The following is a 26,334-nucleotide window of genomic DNA, read 5'->3' as shown; positions in this document are numbered from 1 at the left end:
AAGTATCTAAATGTAGCAATGTACTATATTAGTATATTATAAAATTGTGTTATCATTCTATATAATATAAAGTCAAATGTCAAAAGTACCCTGAGCATTTTATTATTATTCATTTTAGCATTTAAAGCCTGTGTATATCAAAAAAACGTTGGTTCTCCCAGCATCTAAAGAGTGTATGTTTGTTCATTTCAGAAGCAAAAAATAATGTGACTCTACTACTGTGTGTTTCAGATCACATTTAATGATTTGTTGATTCACATGAATCGTTCTAATGCTTGTGCACAGTATGATTCTTCCATGGCAGCTTAGCATTCTCACCTTTCTCACGTTTACACTAATCTCTCTCTCTCTCTCTCTCTCTCTCTCACACACACACACACACACACACCTCTCTTGTAACCAGTCCAAACTAGCTGAGGAAAGTCTTACAGGGGATAACTGCTTGGCACTTTCCAACAGCAGTTCATCTCAAGGTCTGCATTACAAGTTCCCATCAAGACAAGTCCTATGACGTAAGGAGAGTTTCATGATCGAAGCATTGAACATTAAAAATCCATTCATATCCAATTAAAATCATGAGCACCAATAATAAAAAATAACACTTGTTCTATTTCACTTATCTTGGACTGCAAGTACAGAAAGACAAATGGCAATAAAAAACACAGAATTATTGTTGAAATAAACTCATGATAAATTGATCAAGATCATAATTCATGATTGATACTAGTTGTAATATATATATAGTTATATACTCCACAGGAATGCTGCAAGTCTAACAGTCACAGAAATGCGATGAGTAGTGAACCATACCGCCATAGTTTGTGTCATGTGACCATACTGTTATTGCTTCACTGTGTAGAAATGGATTACCATCTAAAGTCATGTGAAGCTACATAGTTGTGTCAGTCCTTAACAGAAGCATGACGTATCCGAGTAGTCCCTTCTTTGATCGTGCAATAACCATAAATGTCCAGAGATTAAGATCCAGCATACCAAAGATTTGTGGGGTTTCTCAGATGTAGTTTATCTCGGTTGTAAAATACAATCCGAAGAAGGACAACTTAAGAGTTTCTCAGTCACCGCTGTCCACAGTTTCCTCCAGTCGAGAGGACAAAATCTGTTCTCTCCATTCAGTCAGGAACTTTCGCATGACGGCTGTAGTCTAGGATACTGTCCTATGTCACACTGATTCTTTGGCACATTCTGCCATAGACTGATGGACGCAGTGCAGTGAAGTTCTTGGCAGGGACACAAATGTGCTATAGAAAACGATTTTTAAAACTAGATTTACGGCTATATGGCAAAGACATACGCATGACCTTTTTTAAGTCCATGCACGTACACCCACACAATTACATACACTTCCCTATCCAGCCTTGAGTAAAAGTGCTCATTGCTCATATGCCAAACATTCAAATTCTTGTCATCTATCCAAAACAGGGCACATTCAAAAGTGCAATATATTAGCACAGGGATTTGGGCTGTAAGCAAAGCAGGCAACAAATACATTAATTAACCCAAGTTCAGGCCAACTTTCCATTCTGTGAATCCAGGGCAGTTTCCTTAAAAAAACAAAACAAAGGGGGGGCAACAGATTAAAGAGTGGGTGCAGTAAGCTAATGTGCAAATAGCAAACTAGGCTTCACTTTACATTTAAGCACACTGACATTTTCTAACCATTAAGCTTTGCTTGTGCAGGTACCTTGCCAACTTTCTGCAGTACCAACAGTAATGTTCCGGCCTTTAGGAACCCAGCCAACAAATAGTAGTCAGAACATTTAAAAAGACATGGTATGATACTAATTAGCATTTTTTTTCTAATCACGGTTACTTTAAACACAAATGAATGTACAGTATTTATTAGCTTAATTAAACCTTTATGAACAAAAAGAGAAAAAAAAGTTCCTTTTTTTGTCGTGCTAAAAACATGAAAAATGTAACAAGAAAAAAAAAAGAGAAAACAGTCATATTTAGTGTGGAAACTAGCAGAATTGACCTACATTAGGTCTCATTCCAAATGAGATCATGTAAGGTGCATTGTAAAATAATTTGAGTAAGGGCATGTCAGCACAAACAGCTCATATTTCATTATGGCACAACTGTGTTAGGTGTCTGACTTGACAAGCTTATTTTGAGAGGGTTAAAGGCTTAGTGTGTAAGTGCTTTGGAAAATAAAGGCATTAAAAGAAAGTGCTACAATAATTTTGGATGGACACAAAAAATTGGTTTATACTTTTGTGCCTCTCGTTAGCAACTACTAGGTAGTCATCCAGTACAAATAAAAACATGTTCTATACACTAAGCTAAAAGAAGGATGCAGTCAGCAAGTTAGTTACACTACATATTCAGATACGTTCAGAAGCACCACTGACCTGGTAATATGTCATTACACACACAAATAGCATCTAAAGTGTATGAATTTGAACATCTTTTGTTGGCCAGCAAAAGCCCAAACAGTCCGATCTCAATCTCAACTCTCCTTATGTTGTCAACTGGGTTAAAATGAACAGGTAGTAAGCAATGCTCTTCCGAAACCCTTGGGGGTTTTTTTTAATAACAAAAGGAAGTACAAAGAGAATGAAGAAAAATGAAAAGAAATGCATAAGACAAAAGCATTATGTGGCAGGAGTATCAACTTCCTGCTCAGCCTTGGTTGGAATTCGAGGGCTGGTCAGTGTGAGAGCTGTCAAGGTCGGGGTTGAAGTGGGTTGTGGAGTAGAGACTGGTTTGCATGGTGTAGATACAGATGTAGAGTTAAGACTCGTGGCTGAGCTGGGAGTTGGAGCTGTAGTAGCTGTAGTAGTGATAGACGTGGAGGTAGTAGCTGAGGCTTGCCTTTCAGGAACAGCCATGTCAGATTTGGCTGGAGTGTTAATTGCGTTGGGAGCTGGCTTGTTGTAGTCTAGTTTCAAAATGTGCTGCTGCAGGTGCCTGATCCAGTCCTCCTGCACTGACAGGGGCCCGTGAAACTCCACATCACAAAACCTGCGAGAGGGATGAAACTTTGCTTAATCATGATCATGGTTATCTGGGCAAGTAAGGATCGGAAATTTTCAAACAAAATATCACAAACGTTCCCTATGAAAGAAGGAAACACACTTTTTCCTTATAGAGTGCCACAAGGTGGCTTATAAGTATCAGTACCATACTTGTATCAGTTATCCACCTAGGACTATGCTTATTATACACATAAAAATGCTAACATCCAATACCACTGTACAGTATGTGACCTTAGCCTCGTGTACGGCACCACACTAACGAACAAAGGTCATTATGACATAATGACAAATTACAGCAGCTTGATCAAATTTCTTCACAGACAAGCTCAAATCAGTGAAAATAACAGAGCTTGTTGTTCTTGATGATCAGCTACTATCCTGGCTATTAAACATACTTTACTTACAGCTGTACAGAAGTACATTTCTAAAGTGAAACATCCTACTCTATTGCCTTCCCTTATCAGATCAAGGTAATTAATGAAGAGTTAATGCACATTTAAAATTAACTTTGTAAGAGCAAAACAAGTAGTGTCTACTGTACACTGCGGTCTGAGACTATTTCAGCATTAAACAGACAACACGCACTGATGAAATATCGCATGTAATTTAAAAAATAATAGGAGTAATAAATGGATTTATTATAGAGACAAAGAAGCAGAGCAATTCTAAATATTTATGTGCCTCTAATACCCTTAAAAATACTGTATAAAAAAAAGAAAGAAAGAAAGAAAGAAAGGAAGGAAGGAAGCATTTAAAAAGATATATATTTCAGCCATCTAACCTTGTTTTTGCCTTGACCCTGTTTGGATCAGTTCCAAAATCTAATCAGTTCATCTGCTGGTTAAAATAATAATTCCATATAAATCCTACATTCAACCCCTTGTTCTTGAGATTCTGTACTAAAGAGAATCTTGAATGGACAGACATACACATGGACAAACCAAAAGCATAATGCCTTCACCACCTAGTGGCAGAAACCTAAAATCATTGCAGGTACAACTCACCGGCACTTTAGGGAGTAGATTTTACCCACAAGTTTGACCAGAGGGGTGGAAGGGGGCTTTGGCACGAGGGCAGGAACAGTACTAGAGCGAGGTGGTTTGGGAGGACAGCTTTCTCTCTCCCCTCCATCAGCATGTGATGGATGTTTCAGGGGCCGTCGCTCAATTCCTAATTTAAAAAAAAGGATGAGGAATATGTACAAAGGCCCAATAGCATATTTCCTGTGTGGCCATGTAAATTAGAATAACTCAAATCTGTTGCAAAACCTGGCAAATCTATGAGTTTATACACTCATCTATAGCCCCACTCATTCATACAGTTATTTGACATCATGTGGCAGCAGTTCAGTGCAGAAAATCATGCAGATACAGGTCAAGAGCTTCCATTAATGTTCACAACAAACATCAGAAAGGGGAAAAAATGTTCAATGAGTTCCACCATGCTATTGTTTGAGATGGGCTGCTATTCAGAGTATTTGAGAAAGTGCTACTCTCCTGGGGCTTTCATGCACAGCAGTCTCAAGAGTTTACAGAATGGTGCAAAATAAAATCAAAAAGTATCCAGTCAGCAGTAGTCCTGCAATAGTTCACCTTTTTAATAAGAGAGGAATGTCTTTCCTAGTTCGAGCTGACAGAAAGGCTATGGTGACTCATATAACCACGCTTTGCAAACAAGGTGATCAGTAAAAGCATTTTAGAGAACATAAAATGCTCAATGTTGAGGTAATTACGCTACAACAGCAAAAGACCTGTTCCACTCATGTCAGCCACGAAGAGGAAGCTGAGATTACAGTGGGGACAGTATTACCCAAACTGGACAGCTGAATATTGTAAGACAAGAGGATTTTTTCCCCCAAATGTGGTTATTTGAGGTACTTGAGACTAAACACTTCCTCTCTCATTAACAAAGGATTTCTACCCACAAACCTACTGCTCACTGGATGATTTTTTTTTGAGTTCACACCATTCTGTGTAAAATCTAGAAACTGCTGGATTCAATAGCAGATTCTAAAATATTCAAACAGGCCAGTACAGCAACCATTACTATAGTCAAAGTCACTGAAATCACGTTTCCCTGTTAGACGGAAACTCTTGGCTTGTATCTGCATGATTTTATGCATTATGCTGATGCCACCTGATTGGATGATTAATTAATTGCATGAATGATCAGAGGTACCGGTGGCTACGGAGGTACAAGACTGGGGTTTGGAAGTTGATTAATATTTCATCTACAACGTCGAACAAATTCTGCCATAATGAAAAACAGCAATGCCTCCATTTACAATTCTCACATTCACCCTCAATCCGTTCTGGTGGTGCATGTGTTAAGGACACAGTGATGAAATGGCTTTGGACTGCAGTTGCTACGAACATTTCTGCACTCAAGTCTCCATCATTGAACAGTTGATAACTTTAATAAATACACTTCAAGCTGAAACTCTAATGAATTTGGACATAACTCTGATGTTCCTATTCATAATTTTCTCAGAAGCTCATATGTATATATATATATACACTATATTGCCAAAAGTATTCGCTCACCCATCCAAATAAACAGAATCAGGTGTTCCAATCACTTCCATGGCCACAGGTGTATAAAATCAAGCACCTAGGCATGCAGACTGTTTTTACAAACATTTGTGAAAGAATGGGTCGCTCTCAGGAGCTCAGTGAATTCCAGCGTGGAACTGTGATAGGATGCCACCTGTGCAACAAATCCAGTCGTGAAATTTCCTCGCTCCTAAATATTCCACAGTCAACTGTCAGCTGTATTATAAGAACGTGGAAGTGTTTGGGAACGACAGCAACTCAGCCACGAAGTGGTAGGCCACGTAAACTGATGGAGCGGGGTCAGCGGATGCTGAGGCGCATAGTGTCGCCAAGTTTCTGCAGAATCAATCGCTACAGACCTCCAAACTTCATGTGACCTTCAGATTAGCTCAAGAACAGTGCGCAGAGAGCTTCATGGAATGGGTTTCCATGGCCGAGCAGCTGCATCCAAGCCATACATCACCAAGTGCAATGCAAAGCGTCGGATGCAGTGGTGTAAAGCACGCCGCCACTGGACTCTAGAGCAGTGAAGACGCGTTCTCTGGAGTGACGAATCGCGCTTCTCCATCTGGCAGTCTGATGGACGAGTCTGGGTTTGGCGGTTGCCAGGAGAACGGTACTTGTCTGACTGCATTGTGCCAAGTGTAAAGTTTGGTGGAGGGGGGATTATGGTGTGGGGTTGTTTTTCAGGAGCTGGGCTTGGCCCCTTAGTTCCAGTGAAAGGAACTCTGAATGCTTCAGCATACCAAGACATTTTGGACAATTCCATGCTCCCAACTTTGTGGGAACAGTTTGGAGCTGGCCCCTTCCTCTTCCAACATGACTGTGCACCAGTGACCAAAGCAAGGTCCATAAAGACATGGATGACAGAGTCTGGTGTGGAGGAACTTGACTGGCCTGCACAGAGTCCTGACCTCAACCCGATAGAACACCTTTGGGATGAATTTGAGCGGAGCCTGAGAGCCAGGCCTTCTCGTCCAACATCAGTGTGTGACCTCACAAATGCGCTTCTGGAAGAATGGTCAAAAATTCCCATAAACACACTCCTAAACCTTGTGGACAGCCTTCCCAGAAGAGTTGAAGCTGTTATAGCTGCAAAGGGTGGACCGACGTCATATTGAACCCTATGGATTAGGAATGGGATGTCACTTAAGTTCATATGCGAGTCAAGGCAGGTGAGCGAATACTTTTGGCAATATAGTGTATATATATATATATATGTCCTGGATGCACTTTATGACTATTTAGCACACAGTTATGAAAGGGAAATGATTCATAATCACACTACTGGATGACCTCTAGATAAGAATGGGTTCCATTTAGAGTCTGGTTCCTCTCAATGTTTCTTCCTCAATCACCTGTGCGCAATACATCTATTTCTGTTAATCTCCTTTGTGACATTGTCTATCGTCAAAAGTGCTGTACAGTACAAATAAAATTGTATTGAATTGAAATAGGATTAATTTTGCGGCAGTGAAGTGCAATGCCAAAAACCGTCATTGCTGTTCCTTTTTCCAAAATGGCAGAAAACAATAAAAATGAATTGTCAAATGCAATTTGCTTGGTCAGTGAACATCATAGAGCATCTGTAAGAATATTTCTCTGAGGCGTTCTTACCTCTTGTCACGCGGACATTAAGTTCACTCCGAGCCACTTGCGCATGTGGAACTGCACTGCTAGAGTGATGACCCCTATCCTGGGTACTCATGCCATGGTGAAAAGAGGTGCCATTTCCATTTTTTACCTCTACTGCCCGTGATAATGAACTCCACGAGCTGTTCATGATCTGCCGTTCAACAGTCCTTCCCTGGGACAGTGTTAGAGATGCCCACTGGGTGGCTGACTGCTTCTGAGATACAATGGAGATGGAGTTTGAATCAGATAATGATGAGAAAGATGAACTATTCTTCTGCAAGACAGCTATAGCAGAGCAAGTAAAATAATGGAAGGCTATGGCAAATTCCACACTGCAGACTTATTTGATATATGAATTGGCCTCTATGATGCTGTATCGAGTCAGCTGAAAGATTTTAAATTTATGTAAATCATGCAGCATGCTCCAGTACATTTCACTAATCCACTTAATCATAATGTTCACAGAACCCTGACAAGATTAACAGAGAATTTGTTTACAATTCTTGTTACTGAACAAAGAAACAAGGTTACAGTACATGAGATTACTGCTATTACATTTATCAATGCTATTTTTGTTCATGCAACATAGCAGAAGCATTTATACCTTCTTTTGGACAACGTGCCCGTCTGATAGGTAGCTACGGTGCAGCTCAGCCACTGTTTGTGGCCTGCTGCGCATCCAGGCACTCAGTGTTTCAATCGGTGAACCGTTCACTGACCACTCAGTCACGCCAAACTGTCGTAAATGAGCCCGAGCATGGCTGGCTAAAGCCTTCCGGTTCTCAAAGCAAAAGCCGCACAACTCACAGCTGGCGTCTAAGGAAGGTCAGAGAAAATCATAAACCATTCTTTCCATGCAAAACAATCCTTAATCAAATATTAAAATTCTGTGGAAATTTCATTTGAAAAAACTACTGGGGAACCTGGTGATAAAAATACATTCTTACCCATGCGGCCTACCCCATACTTGTCTGTCGACATTTTTCCTTTAAAAGAGAAATCCTGTGGTGCAGATGAGAAGTTTTTTGACTGAGCTGGAGGAGACCTTTGTGTAAGGTGTCTTTCGGTTCCCAGCAACCTCTTCCCACTGGGCTTCATACCAAGAAACTTCCCTGCTGGAACGGTAGTTGACAGCCCTGTGGACCCAAATGGAGGCTTATGGAGGCGTGAGCTGGAGTGGAGAATATTAATGGGTGCCTTAGGGGAGACTCGCGATGACTGATACCCGTGACTGTCCCAGGGTGAAGTGCTTTCCTGCTCTGGTTCCTCTTTTACACCTAGCACAACAGATGCTGGTGTGGTGCCCTGATTCCTCATAATCTCCCACAGCGTGTCGATGGGTGAGCCATTGACAGACCACTCAGTGATGCCCATGTGGCGTAAGTGTGAGCGGGCATGGCTGGAGAGGCCTTTGCGGTTCTCAAAAAACTCACCACAGTACTCGCAACGGATATCACGGGATGGTTCTCTCTCTTGAGTCATTACTGAAAAAGAGCAGAGTGAAGTGAAGGAGATTAAAGACTTTGTGTTTAAGACAATAATAAATCAGAAACGCAATATGTTTGAAATAGAAATCAGAAGCCAGCAGCACTTTCTAATTACGGATTCTATTATTCAGATGGAAAATGCATCAAAAATGTATTACTTACACAGGTTGATGGGATGTGCATTATCTGAACTCATCCAGCTTGGATGCATTGACTCAGAACTATAACCTTCACGTCCTCCTCCAATCACAGTAACTTCCACTTGCTCAGGTTCTGGTTTGGGCTTAACCATTAGCACTGTTGGGGAGGTGCTGGTGACAGGTGCTGATACTGCCATCTTTGCAGGCTGGTGCTGACTGAAAGAGAAAGACTGACGGCCATGGGCACCTCCGTGTGAGGAAGAATACTGGTGTAAGGTCCGAGGGGGTCCTGGGCTTGGAGAGGATGGGGATGATTTCAAGGGTTTCAGAGGCATGACACATGGCAAGCCTCTGCGAGTTATGAGGTCTCGTAGTGTGTCGATGGGCGAGCCATTCACCGACCACTCAGTGATGCCTAGCTGACGCAAGTGGGAACGGGCATGGCTGGAAAGGCCTTTGCGGTTCTCAAAAAGTTCACCACAAAATTCACAACACACATCTTTCATTGGCTCAGCTGCAAATTACAAGGGGACAAAAAGAAGTTGACATTTAATATACACAAAGTCAGGTTGTCTCTATTAACTTAAATTAACATTAACAAAGCTATTTATAGGACACTTTACATAGTCTGTTATAAAGTTCCCAAGTTCCAGTCCCAAAATACTGTCAATTCCACTTATTTACTCTGTGTTCTAATCTCATTCAATTTCACAAACAAATTCAAGGAGACACTTTATCTCAAGCTGAAAACCATCTCAGTACTTTTAACTTTTCAAAACTCGTACTTTATTCTCAAACATATTTTATTTCCAATAAAGAAAGAATAATATAATGTATCCAATCACCTAGAGGAATGGACATCAGCTCCCTGCCACTCATACGGAAGACCTGCTGTGAATGTTTCAGCTTCTTGGTGGGTGGGCTGAGCAAGGTGTGGGTGGAGGAAGAAGAAGATGAGGAGGTAGCTTTGGAACCAACACCACTTTTTAATGATGTGTTCTTTAATAGGACAGAGTTGGAGAGGAAGGGCCTCTTGGAAGCAGAGTTAGGTGTGGACGTGGAGGGTGAGGGGGGAGCAACATTATGTCCATGGACTCTCAGGTCCTCTGGGCTGTCAGAGCGGAACGAGGTAGCTCTGCGCTTGAAGTCATCAGTGAGGATGAGTGTGTTGAGCAGGTCGATGGGGGACCCCTTGGACTCGGAGTATTCCACCCCAAAGTGACGCAGGTGGGCTCGGGCATGACTCGAGAGGCCTTTGCGTGTTTCAAACCAGGCACCGCATAACTTGCATATGATGTCTGTATTTGAATCCATATCCATTGCTATGAGCAGAGGGAAAGAAAGTGGCGGGGAAAAGTAGACAAAGAAAGTCAAGAGAAACGTAGAAAATCAATAGATGCTATTAGAGACGTATAGGTAAAGGTATATACAGCATTAATCTCTATATGGATAACATGTAAACTAAATCTGTATTCAGACCATGAGCTAATAAAATCTTGTGCATTTGGGCGATTACCAAGTACTTTGAAAGCTTTCTTTGGCTTTCCCAAAACTTAAACCAAATCAGATGTTAAAAAAGTAAAAAATCAGCAAAGTTTACTTTGAATTACTCTGTTATGTTGCTCAAATTTCCACTGCTATATTCAAAATGACAACCCTATCAAAAATATCAGAGAACTGCCTTTTCTGACATGCAACACAACAACCAGCTGAATTTTAATCCGTTCAGAAGAGAAATATATTTTTCATCTGCTCTTTTTCATCCACTGCTTTCTTTACTAGCTAATTTTTATAAGCCAATATCTAAATATTGACTAGTTATATATCCACAGTGGTGTAAAGTACTGACAGTGAACTGAATCAAAAATGAAACATTAATGCATTCGTACTGAGATTGAGGGGAGCCTCTGTTTCTTGTGATGCCCAGAGTGGTCGAGATGGGGCAGTGGACAAGGCTGAATTGTGAGCCCTTGATATAGTCCTGTGCTCATGGGAGCGCAGTGGGGAAGACACAGGCAGCAATGAGGAGATTGGGGCCTTCCTCAGCACTGGGGATGGAGAAGCAGACAGAGAATGACAGGGGGATGGAGACCTCCCAAATGGAGAGGATGGCTGCAAGCCAGATGGTGAGGGGCTACTTGGGGAAGGGGGAGATTTCGCTACATTATGCTGAAGTGAGAGGGGCTTAATGTCTTCTTGTTCATCTTCAAACTCTGCACTCCCACTGGGGCTTGGCACAGGAACGCAGAAAGCATGATGGTCAGTGGTTTTGGGTGATGGTGTTGATGAGTGGGATGGGGGTGAAGCGGATAAGTGGGAGTCAGAGGCCCGCTCCTTGGTTATCCGGTAGAGGAGATCTATAGGTGCACCACTGCTTTCAGACACGCCCACACCTAGCTGGCGCAGATGAGAGCGAGCATGGCTAGATAGACCTCGCCGTGTCTCAAACAAGGCACAGCAGACCTCACACTTCAACAAACCGGAGCCTGGAGAAAATGCGGACAGTAATACTTACAATTATTACAGTTAAATAAATGAGTAATTATTTATTACATTTAACATGTCCAATTGTTTAAGCAGTATAAGTTAAGGAGATACCTTTTTTTTATATTTCAAGTCATAACTATTAATAACTCTTAATAAAAACACATCACACTGAAGAACTTAAGTTAATTACACCTTTTGTCTCTGCCTCTTCTGCAGCAGCTGAGATGTTTGAACCTGGGCTGGAGTTAAAATCATCCTGCATTTGCAGTTTTTCATCTTCCTCCCTCTTGTTCCCACCTACAAATAAAAGACAGTACATTAGCCTACTTTTACTACACTAAGTACAAATGCTGAGACTAAAATACTCAAGTCAATTACAGTGGGTAAAATAAGTATTGGACACATCAGGTTTGTCCAAATATTGTGCAGCAAACTTTAAACACGCTTCGACAAGCTTTTTCCGCAGCAATGGAGTCTTGCGTGGTGAGCATACGTACAGGCCATGGCAGTTGAGTACATTACTTATTGTTTTCTTTGAAACCATTGTACCTGCTAATTCCAGGTGTTTCTGAAGCTCTCCACAAGTGGTTCTTGGCTCTTGGAAAACTCTTCTGATAATTCTTTTCGCTCTTCTGTCAGAAATCTTGCGAGGAGCACCTGATCGTGGCCGGTTTATGGTGCAATGATGTTCTTTCCACTTCCGGATTATGGCACCAATAGTGCTCACTGGAACATTCAGAAGTTTTGAAATCCTTCTGTAACCAATGCTATCAGTATGTTTTGCAACAATAAGGTTGCGAAGGTCTTGAGAGAGCTCTTTGCTTTTACCCATCATGAGATGTTTCTTGTGTGAGACCTTGGGAATGAGACGCCGTTTTATAGGCCATCAGTTGGGACTGAACCAGTCAATAATCATTTGCATTAATTGATTTTAATAAGTGGCAGGATTGCTTTCTAATTACTGTTTGATTTTAGCTGGTGTCATGGCTTTTCGTGCCTTTTGCACCTCCCTTTCTTCATGTGTTCAATACTTTGTCCCTGTGTCATTTTACATTATTACACATAACTTAATTTATGGACATCTATGGTTTGATTTCTTTTCATGTCAGTAGCACCTTTAGAAATATAATTACTGAGAAAAATGGTGACATGTTCAATAGTTTTTCTACCAGCTGTAACCTTAATAAACTCTTACATTATCACATTATTCATCCTAAACAATATTACGCTACCATACAACCACTACTACCATTATTTCATAATCACACTGAAAGCAATGTGTTTGAATGTAACTTCTGAGAGTTTACAGAATTAATTGTGGAACTCTCCTGAACTATTTGTATGAATAGAAATGATCCATGTAGATTCCATAAAATTCGAAAATTCTGATTCACTGATATTCTATTAGTAACTGAATAATTAATTATTAAGTATTAATAACAAACAGGAACAAAAGGGCCCAACAGTGGCTCTGCAGGTCCTGGGATTTAAACCCACAATCTCTGAATAGTTTATTATGTGTTAAGATGCACGAGCAAACTGCCCCCACACTAATTGAGAAGGATGGTGAAGAAGGACAGTGTGTTGTTTTGGCTTACACACTTACACACTACTTCCATGACAACAAGCTGTTTAGAAGGTTTGCACTAAAGAAGCCCTTCCTGGGAGCATCCCACACAATGCAGCATTCAACAAGTGACCCCATTTTTAACATAATGACCCCAAACACAGCTCCAGATCAACACAAAAATCCTGGCTGAAGAAAATGGCTGTTTTCTGATGGCCTTTTCAGTCTCCGGATTTGAAACCCTGTGGTCTGAATTGAAGAGCGATGTCCACATGCACAAATCTAGAAATATAACGGAGTCTAACAAGTTCTGTGTGGGGGAGTGGATCAGGGTCCAGTTATACTTGCCTCCAACCTTGTGAGACATTACAGGAAGCAGCTCATTACTGCTATTCTATAGATGGCAGGGGTAAACGAAATATTAATCTCTAATTCACCATAACCCTAGGTTAATTCTTTCTTTCATCTTATATAACCACTTTATTCTGGTCATGAGGCAGACAAACACCCTGGATGGTGCTGCAGGACACATTCACACACTCATTCACACCTAATGGTAATTTAGTGTAATCAGTCCACCTACTGTGGCAGGTGGGAGGAAATTGGAGAACCCCAAGAAAACCCATCTGGTGACGGGGGGAAATCCTGTGAAACTCCATACAGAGAGCAGCCTGAGCTCAAGACCCTCGGGCTGTAAGGCAGCAACGCTACCAGCTGCAACAACAGGCTATCCTTGTGTCTAGTATTAAAGACTGAAATGGTCCCAAGTAAGTTTAAAATGATTGTGGTCTGGCTGTGCTCTTAGTGATGCCAGACACCAATGAGCTGTCTCGTATGATTACATATTTTTAATGGCTCTAAAATCAAGGATATCCATTATAATACCCTGTAAGTGTATAAACACAGCAAGGAGAACTATAGCCAGTCAAATTTTCCACTACTTTTGGTGTGTCCATGTAAAGCACGGCCATTTGAGCAAAAGCAGAGAGTACGATTAAACACCAGACATCAATTATATGAACTGAGCCTTATTATAGAGAAAGAACATGAAACCCAGTGCCAAATAAAACCCGAGTGACATATTATCAATTGTTTTAAGACTAAGATCTTAGTTCTGACAAAATACAGAACCGCATGTGGTTTCACTATGTATAAAGATCCAGTCCACTCACCATCCGCTTCACCTTCATTCTGGCTCTCTCTCCAAGACTGACTTGGAGATGCAGGTATTTGCAGCACTGGTTCTGAAGTTCCACCTTCTCCATCATCTACTAACATGGACTCCTCTTCTTCTTTACATGGTTTCTTGTCTTGTGTCTCAGGGTTAAAAGTAGAGGTAATGGATAAAGCGAGGTCGGGCCGCTTAGAGAAGAGCTCGCGGAGGACGTTAATGGGCGAAGCAGTGACCTCCCAGTTGGTGATGCCAAAGTCTCGTAGGTGTGCACGAGCATGACTGGAAAGACCGGCCCTGGTGTCAAAGCCAGCGCTGCAGAACTCACAGCGCATCACACTGAAGGTCGCTGGGTCAAAGTTAGCAACTGGTCATGGGGTATCCAGAAGAACAAGGCCAGAAACAGAAGGATAGAGAAGCAAAAACTAAAACCAAACCCCAAAAGACAAAACAACAACAAAATCCAAAGCCCCTCAAAATACACGGTGTGTGAAGATTATCTTTGCAACTCTGATACTCGAAAAATGAATTACATACACCAACAAAACAGTTTTGGCAAAAACATCCAGATGATAATCCAACTGCTGCCATGTACCATGTAATATAATCCACATCAATGCATACAACAGCAGCTGTGATTCTTATCAGATCATCACTGTCGGTCACTCATGTGTTGCACACACAATCTTTGACAAATCCCCTAAAAAGAAACTGCAGACTGTGAGGTCAGTCAATCCCAGTATTTCTACACTTCCTGGTTGTCTTCTTAAGATAATTTTCAGACACCATGTACATAAGGGCAGATGATTAAAAAAATATACTTCATCATTATGATATTTTGTGGATCAATACTTTGAGAGTGAGAGTTTTTGGCAGTAAATAATACAAAGACTCCCAGGGTGTCATGAGGTATATAATAGTAATAAAAACTGATATTAGTAAATGTGGTTTACCTTACCTTTTTTCTTCTTTTTTTGGTAGGAGAACTTCTTCTCAATGGCATTAACCTCTTCTGGGGATATGAAGTGTCTAACCTTGTAACTGACCCCAACTCTGTTCAGGTGACCCCGAATATGATTGGCCAGTCCAATTCCATTATCAAAACAGTCTTGGCAGTAGGGACATTTCTTTTCTACAGTCTTCAACAACATGCTCTCTTCGTCTTCCTCATCTTCCTCTTCAGTTAAGACATCAAGAAGATGGTTGACAACATCGTCATTCTCTTCTCTGTCACTGCTGTTATCGTTCGGATCATCACTCCCATCATCGTCTTCTTCTTCATGGTCATCAACATCTTCATGATCATCATCATCATCATCGATGTTTTCATCAATCACACCATTATCATTGTTATCATTATTATGACTCTCTTTTTCATCAGTGGTGTTTTTGCTACATTCATTCTTTTCACTGTCAGGTGGAATCTCTTCATTCGTCTCTTCTTTGGAGTCCTCTGGGACATTTGGTGGAGGAGATACGTTGTGGTCTAAATCAGGAGCCAATGTTTCCACACCTGCAACAGGGAAGTGGTCAGTGCATAATGTAATAAGGTATAATCAGTTTATATGCCTTTCAGGTAGCAAAAGGACCTACAAATTTTCATTTCCAGTGGGTACAATAAGTATTGAACACTTCACCAATTTGTCTCAGTAAATATATTTCTAAAGGTGCTGTTGATTTGATATTTTCACCAGATGTTTGTAACAACCCATGCAATCAAAACATGCAAAGAAATCAAACCATAGATGTCCATAAATGAAGTATTTCCCAGTATATCCTAAGCTTGTCCAAATGTTGTGCAGCAAACACGCTTCAACAAGCTTTTTCTTCAGCAATGGAGTCTTGCATGGCGAATGTACATACAGGCTAACTGCATTATTTATTGTTTTCGTTGAAACCATTGTACCTGCTAATTCCAGGGGTTTCTGAAGCTCTCCACAAGTGGTTCTTGGCTCTTGGAAAACTCTTCTGATAATTCTTTTCGCTCTTCTATCAGAAATCTTGCGAGGAGCACCTGATCGTGGCCGGTTTATGGTGCAATGATGTTCTTTCCACTTCCGGATTATGGCACCAATAGTGCTCACTGGAACATTCAGAAGTTTTGAAATCCTTCTGTAACCAATGCCATCAGTATGTTTTGCAACAATAAGGTTGCGAAGGTCTAGAGAGAGCTCTTTGCTTTTACCCATCATGAGTTTCTTGTGTGAGACCTTGGTATTGAGACGCCTTTTTATAGGCCATCAGTTGGGGCGGAACAAACTGATATTAATTTGCACTGACAAGGGGCAGGATTGCTTTCTAATTACTTATTGATTTCGGCTGGGGTCTTGGCTTGGCTTTCCATGTTCTTCATGTGTTCAATACTTTTTTCCCTGTGTCATTTCACATTATTACACATAACTTAATTTATAGGCATCTATAGATTGATTTACCCAGCATCTGATGAAAATTTCATGTCAATAGCACCTCCAAAAAGATTTTACCTGCTGTATATAATATTTTGAGTTTTACTACTTTATTATTTTTAAATAAATTCATTTTATCTAAATGTTTATTTTTCCAAACACATTTGTTAAATTTGTGCATTTCATTTTTATTTTATTTTTTATTCTACTAGCTTCAAAGGTTTTCACACCATTACAACTAAAAGTTTATACACCGAATCTCTTCTTTAAAGTCTAACAAAATGGGAAACATTTCTTTCTTCCACTTTGGCTCTAACAAGTTTTGAAGAAACGTGGACTAACTATGAAACTCAGCCCAGTCCTTCAGACAAAACATCCATGCAGAGTTCCTTTATATTGCTACGATTGTCCACATGGACGTCAATCTTCTATTTGAAACGTTTATCAAATTACAAATCTTCAGTCTCCAGCACCAACCATAAAAATATGGAAAACAATAAAAATGTTTATAACCTCCATATTTCACAGTGGACATCAAGTGTCTTTACTTCTGTGCAGTCCTCTTTTGTCACCTGTCAAGCTGTAGTTCTTATGAAGTTAATAAGCAGTTTTGACTGATGATTTTTCTGAGAAACAGTTTGTTGTTCTGAAAGTGATATTAAACAGTTGAACTGAAACCTGACACACAAACGAATGAACAATTAAAACTCTGCAATTCTGAAACTGCGATTTCTGGGCTATTTTCCCCTTCTTTCACATCCTCTTTATTGTGTGTGCCCACACAATGTGTTTATTGCCCCAACTCCTGGCAAATTTCCAACTGCTTTAAAATATTTTGCCTTGGCCCTTTATTATTAGTTTTTTTTTTTTTACTACATATCTATTTTCATATCCATTTCATATCCATATTTCACTATTATATATATCCATATATCCATTTTTTTAAAGCAGTTCTAATACATTTTTGTTGTTAGAACAAAGATTAATATTTGTCCCTGTTACTTGAGGGGCAATTTAGAATTATTATGAGTAATGTTTAGTTTCTACAATCATTTTGCTAATTCCGGAGGCCACTGCTTAGTCTTTCCCAGGCTTTATATGTTTTTCTAGAACTCACAAGCACTATGTGCCCAGGATTGTTATATTTTTATTGGAATGAAAAAAATGAAATTGGACAAAACAGAAGGTTGCAATAAAAACAACAACACTGATATTATCTTTTAAAACGCTTCAGATTATGTTTAAGCATAATTAAGCAAACCTTCATACAGCAATTTATCCACATACAGAAATAATGACAAATAGTATTTGCCATTAGCATTAAACTATTCATTACATTTTAGGCCTGTATATGAGGGTGAATTAGAGACCAGAGCTGAGGGCATTTTTGTGGACAAGGCACAGCTTGTGTCTAAGCTGAGCCTATTGTTTTTCAGCCAAAGCTATCCTCTCTTTTGCCCCTCAAAATTGAGCACAGAAACTATGCTGCAGCTGCAACACCAAGCCAGATGCTTCCCAAGAGTCTGCAGCAGAAGCAAAGACCAGGTCTCTGCAGGAGACCAAGATTTAGGTACCATGCATTGTAATAAAAATGTTCTCTTCGATTTTTATGACTTCTGAATTACTCAGTAGAACAGAGCGGCTTTCAGATTTGCAATCATTAAAAAAAATAAACATTGTAGAGAAATATCTGTATGTTGGTAGAAAAAGCAACACTAGGCAATACAGCAGATCCTTAATTTCAATATCACAGCATCTGGGACCTTGTAGAGATAGAATTATGGTAGACAGCCAAAATTTCCAAGATGGCTGGAAAAGGCTGCCAGCTAATTTCCTTAAAGAATTGCACAACATGCAGCTTTAAACACAAAAGGATATCACTCTAAATGTAAATCTGATTTGTTTTTCCCAGTGTTTTCTTTTGTAATATAATGCTTACCAAGCACAATAGCACAAAACAAATAATACCTATACATATGATGAAATAAAACTCCTGTCATTGTTATACTCTTGTCTTGTCTTACCTGTTTTGTTAGCCAGCGTTAGATCCCCCTCTGGATCTGGAAGTACAGATGCTTTTTCGCTCAGCTCTGTGGTCTCCTCAGTGTTTTGCATATTGAGGTTTGTATCACTAGTAGCAGTAGACTGGGGCTCCAGTCTTCTACTTGCTCGCCTTCGTCCTATTACACGCCTCCCAACTCGTTTTGAGCGTCGATTTCCTGTGCTCTTGAATACAACATCCTTTTGCTGTGTTTCAGCCTTGGTGTTTGTAAGGAAAGGTTCAGGACATTGGAGCTTTGAGACGTTCTCTTCTCCAAGCCCAACCTCAGCAGACCCAGACTCCTCCCGTAGGCTTGGATTTGCGAGGGGAGCAGCTTCAGTCTGAGCACTTTCTAATTCTGGCTTGTCTGTGGGTTCTGCTGGGTCTGCAGATACTGTGTGATTCTGTCTAGGTCCTGGAAAGAGATCAGTCTTACTCTCACTCTGTGTGTCACAGTCTTTTGCCTGCAAACGGTCAACTTCAGGCTTACTTCCCCCCATTTGCACAGAAGCTCTGGTGGGGTATCTATCACTAACCACTGTGGTCGATGTGGCATTACCAGAATACCGTGCCCAGCCTTTTCGGCAGGATTTTTGCTGGAAGCGTGGTGAGACACGGGGCCCACTAGCCCTGGCTCGAGTATGTGTCTTGGCGTGATCTGCAAGCTCTTGAGGCACATCAGAGCTATAGTTGCACTTGAGACAAACAAACTGACCAGAAATGGCCAAGGACTCTTTAGAGTCTGTCTTTCTGGAATTTCTGCGACTTGCTCTCTTCCCTCCCTCCTTCAGCTTTCCCATCTCCTCCAAGATCTTGTGGCGTGACTCCTGATGGTGTCTATGATGGTCCAACAGCACCAGCCTATCAGAGAAATTCTGTCCACATTCCATACACTCAAAGCCACTCTTCTTGGCTCGCCTTCTTCGTGAATTATCTTCTCCAAGCTGTCCCTTTCTCCCAATATCGTGGCCGTGTTCTCGCATGTGTTCCCTCAGATGCGCTGCTTTTTTAAAGTATATGCTACATTCGACACAAGTGAAAATCTCCTGGCTAAGTTCTTCTTTGACCTCTTGTGCCTGTTTCTTGCCTTGAACCTTCTCTTCCTCTTCTTCCTTAAACTCAAACACTCCTTGCTTATCATTCACATATTTATCACACTCCTTTGCCCTTGAGGGGTTTACTCTGGTCTTCCTGCCTGTACCTGGTGTGCACTGCCAGGGATTTAGTCCAGAAAAAGGTCTCAGTAAGGCTCTCTTCTTTCTCCTACGCTGGATAAAGGTGCAGTGTGCCCAGGGACCTGGTGGTGGACTTTCTGGATCTGAATCCCCCGGGAAGGTATATACATCTCGTTCGGGAACCCCCTTTATTTCCTTAATCTTCTGATCAAACTCTTTCTCCTCCTCTTCCTCTTTTTGGTACGCCTCTTTTGGTTTTGCGTCTGAGAAAAGCGGCCCAACTTGATCAGATACGCATCCAGCTTTATCGTTTTCTACTGCAAATAAATAAATGGGAAGACTACATAATTCAGTACCACATTGGAATGATATTCTTTTTGATATTTATATTTCTCTCTGCAAAATAATGCATTTTCACAAACCACATTGTTGAGTGCTGGACTGTACCATCCCTGGATCTCTGCATGCATCTCTGTCTTGACCTTGAGCATCCAAAGAACTAGACAAGTTTTTGTCTAACACTATTTTCTTGGGTTTTTCAGGTGTTCGGTAAACTCCACAGTCAAGTCTGCACGCAGTGGCATTGAAAAGGGCAAACCAGGATAAACTCAGGCTATATGTCCACCATGCATAACTATCAGAATACCTCTCCAACTTCTATTCATCAAACCAAATATCTTACTCACTTGTCCTGCTCCTGTTCACAGGTAGGACTTCCTGGGCTGTGAGCAGCAAGGCCATGAGGATTAGAAAAGTGCTGTAGTTCCTCTTCTAACATAGAACACACACAACAACACAAAAAAAGACTTAACGTTGAAAGATTATAAAAAAAAATATATACACACCGTTCTCCAGATTTCTTGGCACCCATACACTGAAATTTCCATTAAAAAAAAATAAGAAACTGTTCATCTTTGTTCTAACAAAAAATATATATTATACTGTTTTATACAGTATTTTAGATAATAGCATACTTTTTTAGAATAGCATTTTCTCTCACAAAATAAATGTGGCAAAATTATTATAACCTATAAGAAATATATTTACCTAAACGCACACCATCTGCTATTCTTAAAAAAGTTAAGTGAATATTTTACATTTAATTAATCTACATATATACAGTGGGTAAAATACGTATTAAACGCTTCACCATTTTCCCCAGTAAATATATTTCTCAAGGTGCTATTGACATAAAATTGTCAACAAATGTTGATAGCTAACCATTTAATCCACACATACAAAGAAATCAAACCATAGATGTCCATAAATTAAGTTATGTGTAATAATGTGAAATGACACAGGGAAAAAGTATTGAACACATGAAGAAAGGGAGGTGCAAAAATGCATGGAAAGCCAAGACCCCATCTGAAATCAGTCAGTAATTAGACAGCAATCCTGCACCTTGTCAGTGCACATTAATATCAGCTGCTTCAGTCCTACGTGATGGCCTATAAAACGGCGTCTCATTACCAAGGTCTCACACGAGAAACAACTCATGATGGGTAAAAGCAAAGAGCTCTCTCTAGACCTTCACAACCTTATTGTTGCAAAACATACTGATAGCATTGGTTACAGAAGGATTTCAAAACTTCTGAATGTTCCAGTGAGCACTATTGGGCCATAATCCGGAAGTGGAAAGAACATCATTGCACCATAAACCGGCCACGACCAGGTGCTCCTTACAAGATTTCTGACAGAAGAGTGAAAAGAATTATCAGAAGAGTTTTCCAAGAGCCAAGAACCACTTGTGGAGAGCTTCAGAAACACCTGGAATTAGCAGGTACAATGGTTTCAACGAAAACAATAAATAATGCACCATGAGCTCTTTGCTTTTACCCATCATGAGATGTTTCTTGTGTGACACCGTGGTAATGAGACACCTTTTTATAGGCCATCGATTGGGACTGAAGCAGCTGATAATAATTTGCACTGACAAGGGGAAGGATTGCTAATTATTGCTAATTGTCTTTTCAAATGATTACACATAACTTAATTTATGAACATCTATGGTTTGATTTCTTTGCATGTGATTGCATGGGTTGTTACCAACATCTGGTGAAAATTTCATGTCAATAGCACCTTCAGAAATATAAAAAAATGGAGTAAAAATGAGAAAAATGGGTGACGTGTTTAATACTTATTTTTCCCATTGTACATCCTGTTTACCTGGGGTATAAAAATGAGGTAGCACATATGCAAAATCCCTGGATATGGAAGTCCAAGATCTCTCTATACATTTCTCCAACCTTGTTAGACATAGGCAGGTGTCTCAAAATATCAGTGTCATGGCAATTTTGTAGACAAAAAGTTTGGGAATAAAACATAAATCATAAATAATGTCCCTATTGAGGTGCAAATATCTATTGTTGCTTGTGTTAATCTTTTTAGGGGTCCAAGCACTAAAGACAATGGAGCCCTATTGTTTATGCTTGCCTTTTTCATATTTTTGTCTCCTAGGGTGCAGGAATCGAGGCAGACCAAAGGGAGGCAGCCAAGCGAGATGAACAGAGCTGTATGTTGTAGCACATATCTTAGGAACTCTTCAGCCTGGAGACACAATTCCAATTCTTTCATCTAATTTCATGGCAAATTGCACACCAATTTGGACCATTAATCTCTGTCCACTTAGATTTTGAGCTAATGTGCAAAATATGGAAAAACTGCTTTTGCAAACTAGTCCAAGAGTTCTTGACATATCTGTCAACTACCCAGCAGATTGTGATGATAAAAAAAAAATAACTGATGACGATACAGATATTTGTAACCACCACATGCCAATCAATTCTACCAGTTCAAATATTCATCACTGGTTGCAAAATTTGGGGTGTGACCATACATGAGGGAGCTTTTTAGATAAGAGTTTCTCAGGAGGTCTGATCACACTGCAGTTTGGTATACTGCACATCTTTGTGATTTTCTGATGGCTTATGAGAATGACCTACTTACTTAAACAGTATGGCTTCCATTAGCAAATCATATTTCACCAGGCATTTGACAGAGTTCACACTGACTTATCCTCACAGAAGCTGAATTGTACGTCTCTCTATGGATGCTAGAGAAACTGACCCAAACTCACTCAAAGGACACTATTCATGTCTTTGCTCACAAAAAACAACATCAACAGTAACACCAATATAATATCTCTTGTAAAATAAAACATAGTGGAAAAAAATCATTTAAATTGGCCTTTTAAACAAAATTTGGCCCCACCCGATCCAAATTATCCTCATTTGCATATTATGCAAAACCAATTCTTGCAATCTAGTCGGAGGATTTTTGTCCCCTTAACTTTACATATCATCATAACATCAGTTTGAAGGTTAATAACGATCAGAAACAGCTTGAAATTTGTCAACAATATGGCAACCACATGGCAAGCAATCATAGAGGGGGCAGTGCTTGGTTTATTCAGACAGCTGCAACTCAGGACTGGTTGCAGTGATTCACATGCAACTTGAAAGGCATGTTTTGTACAAGGCTCTGGGAAAGGGACATGGTCATCAATACAGATATTCACCCATATAGCTAATAACAGCTAATTTCCAATGACAATAGCAAATATTTCTAGCTTCATTCATAGCTTATGTAGATTGACAAAATATAAATGCAAAATATACCGTCAAATGTTTCTTTCTCAGAGTCTGAGTCCCATGTCAGAGATGAGGAGAAGGCTGAGGATCTGTGTTTTCTCTCACTGTTCCCAAAAAATGCACTTTTGTGGAGGAGGTTTACATCTTCATCATCTCTCTCCAGGTCACCACCTTGGGACAAGTCAGCCTGTATGTATGTGGGTTAATAAGACTTAATAAGAGTTGCTTATGCTATGGAACATAACTGTAATATCAAAATTAGTGATAAGTCAATTAACAGATCAAATATCAAAGCGAAAAAACTAGAACATAGCTTCTCAACCTTTATGTAGCAACCCCACACCTGAGACACGTCTTTATAATGTAGTTATATGTATATTTATAATGTAGTTATATGCATATAATGGAATAAGGGATATGCCAGATTCAGTGCCATCGCGTGCATAAGTCAAGTAGGTTTGGATGTTGTAGCTGAGACGAGGCGTGCATTTCCGCCTACATCTCCCGACTTGCAGTGTGACACACGAGCCCGGTCCTCTAGACATGATAAGTGCAGAGTGGCTGCAGCTGTAGGCTCTTAGACACAATGTTTCTTTCATACACCATGTCTAAATATAATAAACCAACATGCCATCTTTCTCTCTTTGATGTAGTAGGTAGTTGCGCTTTGGTCTATAACTACTACTAATTCCCACAACAAAAAGTGCTCAGGGTGAGATAAGAAGGTTGAGACTAGTGTGTGTTTTAACCTCTCACCATCAAGCTGTTGCTGAGTAGAGAGGGGGATTCCGAGAGCTCCCGGATGGATGATGGATCATGGGGGTCCATATTGGGAAGAGGACCTGGGTTAGGTTCCATGATCCGGTGGTGCACCGTGTAATCTGCTGAACTCACCTACATGGTGTCCTCTTCTGGTCACACAGATGGACAAAGACATGCACAGACTTAGATGCAAGTACATGCACATGCTTTAATGTCATCAACATTTGCACAAGAGAACTGATCAAAGGAAACTGATCGGACTGCAGGACCTGCACGACAGGGAACAACAGAAGAGCACTTTACAGCACGGCTAAAGCAACTTAATGGAAGTGGAACCCTCTTCATTTACTAACGAGTGCCTTAGTCACATCTAAGAAGTTGTTAAAAACCCCAAAGTGGTGAATTCCTTTGCTCAATTGCCCCACCTGCTCGCTGCAATCCTGTACCGTCTGACCTATTTCAACATGTCTGGTTTGGGTAAATTTAGCCCCGTCCTTGTCATGACGAACATCGAGAAGAAATCGCTTTTTTTCTTTCCTCGCTAACATTGGTGATGAAGAGCTACTGACCACTGACGCCCAGCCACAGCAGGATTAGCCTATAGTGCTTACTTGTGGCAGGGTCACTGTGGCAGCGCAGGAAAAACGAGAGAACATCCTGGGAATGTTAAATACCGCTTTGGGGAAGCAGAAAAAATCGTGTCCCGCTCACCGTAACGGCCTGCCCGCCCCGCCGCTCTACGGAATGCTGCACGCCGAGCTCTCCATGTCGTGTCGGGGCAGAAGTGTGTGTACACGCGGCCGCTTTACTGCAGGAATACACCGCGTTCGTTTCTGCGAGATCAAGTGAAAGCTCTCAGGCGCTCAGCTTCAGCGGTGCAGTCGAGCCGACTCCATGTTGTTGGCTCCAGAGGGACGCCACGGCTGCGCGGGTGACGTTAGCGGGGAGGAGAAGAGTATCTGCTGTTAAAGCTGCTCTAAGCGATTTACAAAAAAAAAAAAAAAAGAAAGAAAAAAATAAGAAAAAAATGTTCGGCTAAATATTATGATGACTATCACTGAAATAGATGCACGGATTGGGGGGAAATAAAGTCTTTGTAACAGTTTGGTATCTATGATCATAAACAAAATGTTTAACTTGCTCTGGCTCCAGTGTATTAAAGGCTACACTCCTGGTCCAAATAATTCAACAACACTGTAATGTTAATAATACTGCAACTGCATTTATTATTACTTTTTAATTATTAAGTATTATTATTATTATTTATTTATTTATTTATTATTGTTGTTGCTGTTGTTTTGATGTTGTTATTGTTGTTGTTGTTGTTATTTGTCCTGTCTAGAACATTAAATGCCTGATAAAATAGTCCCTCGGCAATGCCAAACTTTTTATTTCCTGCAGCTGTCTATTTATATTAGCAAGATTGGCTCTGATCTATAAAGTGACCAGAATTACATTACATTTTTTTTTGTAAATTTCCCATTGGGATGAATAAATCTATCTATCTATCTATCTATCTATCTATCTATCTATCTATCTATCTATCTATCTATCTATCTATCTATCTATCTATCTATATGCCTGTCTGTCTATCTATCTATCTATCTATCTATCTATCTATCTATCTATCTATCTATCTATCTGTCTGTCTGTCTGTCTGTCTATCTATCTATCTATCTATCTATCTATCTATCTATCTATCTATCTATCTAAACAGGGAAACAACTTATTTTGTAAGTTTAGTAAGTTAACTAGTATAATTTTTTCTTATTTCCAGCATGCGATTGCTTACAGTAAAAGATGAAATTGATTTTATGTGTGAATTCTATTCAAGCATCTGTATATAATATAATAATAATACTAAAATATAATACTGATATAAAAGCAAAAAAAAGGGACAACACTATTATGTAATTGTGTATTTAATGTTGGCGTTCCACAGGTATTTGGGGTATATTTACAGTGCTAAGGGCATGGATGTCACTGGGAGATTCCCTAGTTTGAAAACCAGGTAACAGGCTTTATTTTTATTTTTTTTTATTTTAATAGAAATTTATGTTGTGTGCTTGTATATTCCTAATGTGACAAATTCCGTTGTTAGGGTTAAATTGTATTTAAGAGGCAAGGTGCACCACATGATACCCTCTCTTTAGTACCCTCTAGTGGGAAAGTGTAAACATTTTTTTTCCCAATCATGTTATCACAGATGAAAGTTTGGTCTGTTTTGAGAATCTGGGTCACAAGTGATTGTTTAGTCAGCCTGATCAGAGACCATCATGGTCACTCAAGGTGCAGTATGCTGAGCAGGGGCACATATACTTTA

The 26,334-nt window shown here is 40.1% G+C and overlaps 1 protein-coding gene across 4 annotated transcripts; it reads right to left on the bottom strand.

Annotated features, from left to right (window-relative positions):
* Positions 1–261: 261 nt before the first annotated feature.
* On the bottom strand, positions 262–24,983 carry wizb (WIZ zinc finger b). 4 transcript variants are annotated; one of them, XM_058412966.1, is made up of 17 exons: positions 24,723–24,983; positions 24,006–24,160; positions 23,277–23,436; positions 20,346–20,430; positions 20,082–20,227; positions 18,468–19,976; positions 14,997–15,551; positions 14,040–14,405; positions 11,493–11,597; positions 10,703–11,299; positions 9,659–10,135; positions 8,836–9,327; positions 8,134–8,670; positions 7,791–8,002; positions 7,169–7,397; positions 4,004–4,169; positions 262–2,985 (listed from the first exon to the last, which is right to left on the bottom strand). In XM_058412966.1, exons 2-17 carry the CDS (start codon positions 24,105–24,107, stop codon positions 2,616–2,618), a joined length of 6,108 nt encoding a protein of 2,035 aa, XP_058268949.1. In that variant the 5' UTR covers positions 24,108–24,160; positions 24,723–24,983; the 3' UTR covers positions 262–2,615. The 4 variants fall into 4 exon arrangements, with proteins under 4 accessions (XP_058268949.1, XP_058268936.1, XP_058268940.1 ...); XM_058412953.1 differs by having other exon boundaries at positions 263–2,985; positions 7,169–7,400; positions 24,723–24,982; XM_058412957.1 differs by having other exon boundaries at positions 263–2,985; positions 7,169–7,400; positions 24,006–24,157; positions 24,723–24,982.
* Positions 24,984–26,334: the final 1,351 nt, after the last annotated feature.

The sequence above is a fragment of the Hemibagrus wyckioides genome, linkage group LG02 (genome assembly GCF_019097595.1).
Source record: "Hemibagrus wyckioides isolate EC202008001 linkage group LG02, SWU_Hwy_1.0, whole genome shotgun sequence".
Taxonomy (NCBI): Eukaryota; Metazoa; Chordata; class Actinopteri; order Siluriformes; family Bagridae; genus Hemibagrus; species Hemibagrus wyckioides.
This window is presented reverse-complemented; position numbering and strand designations above follow the sequence as displayed.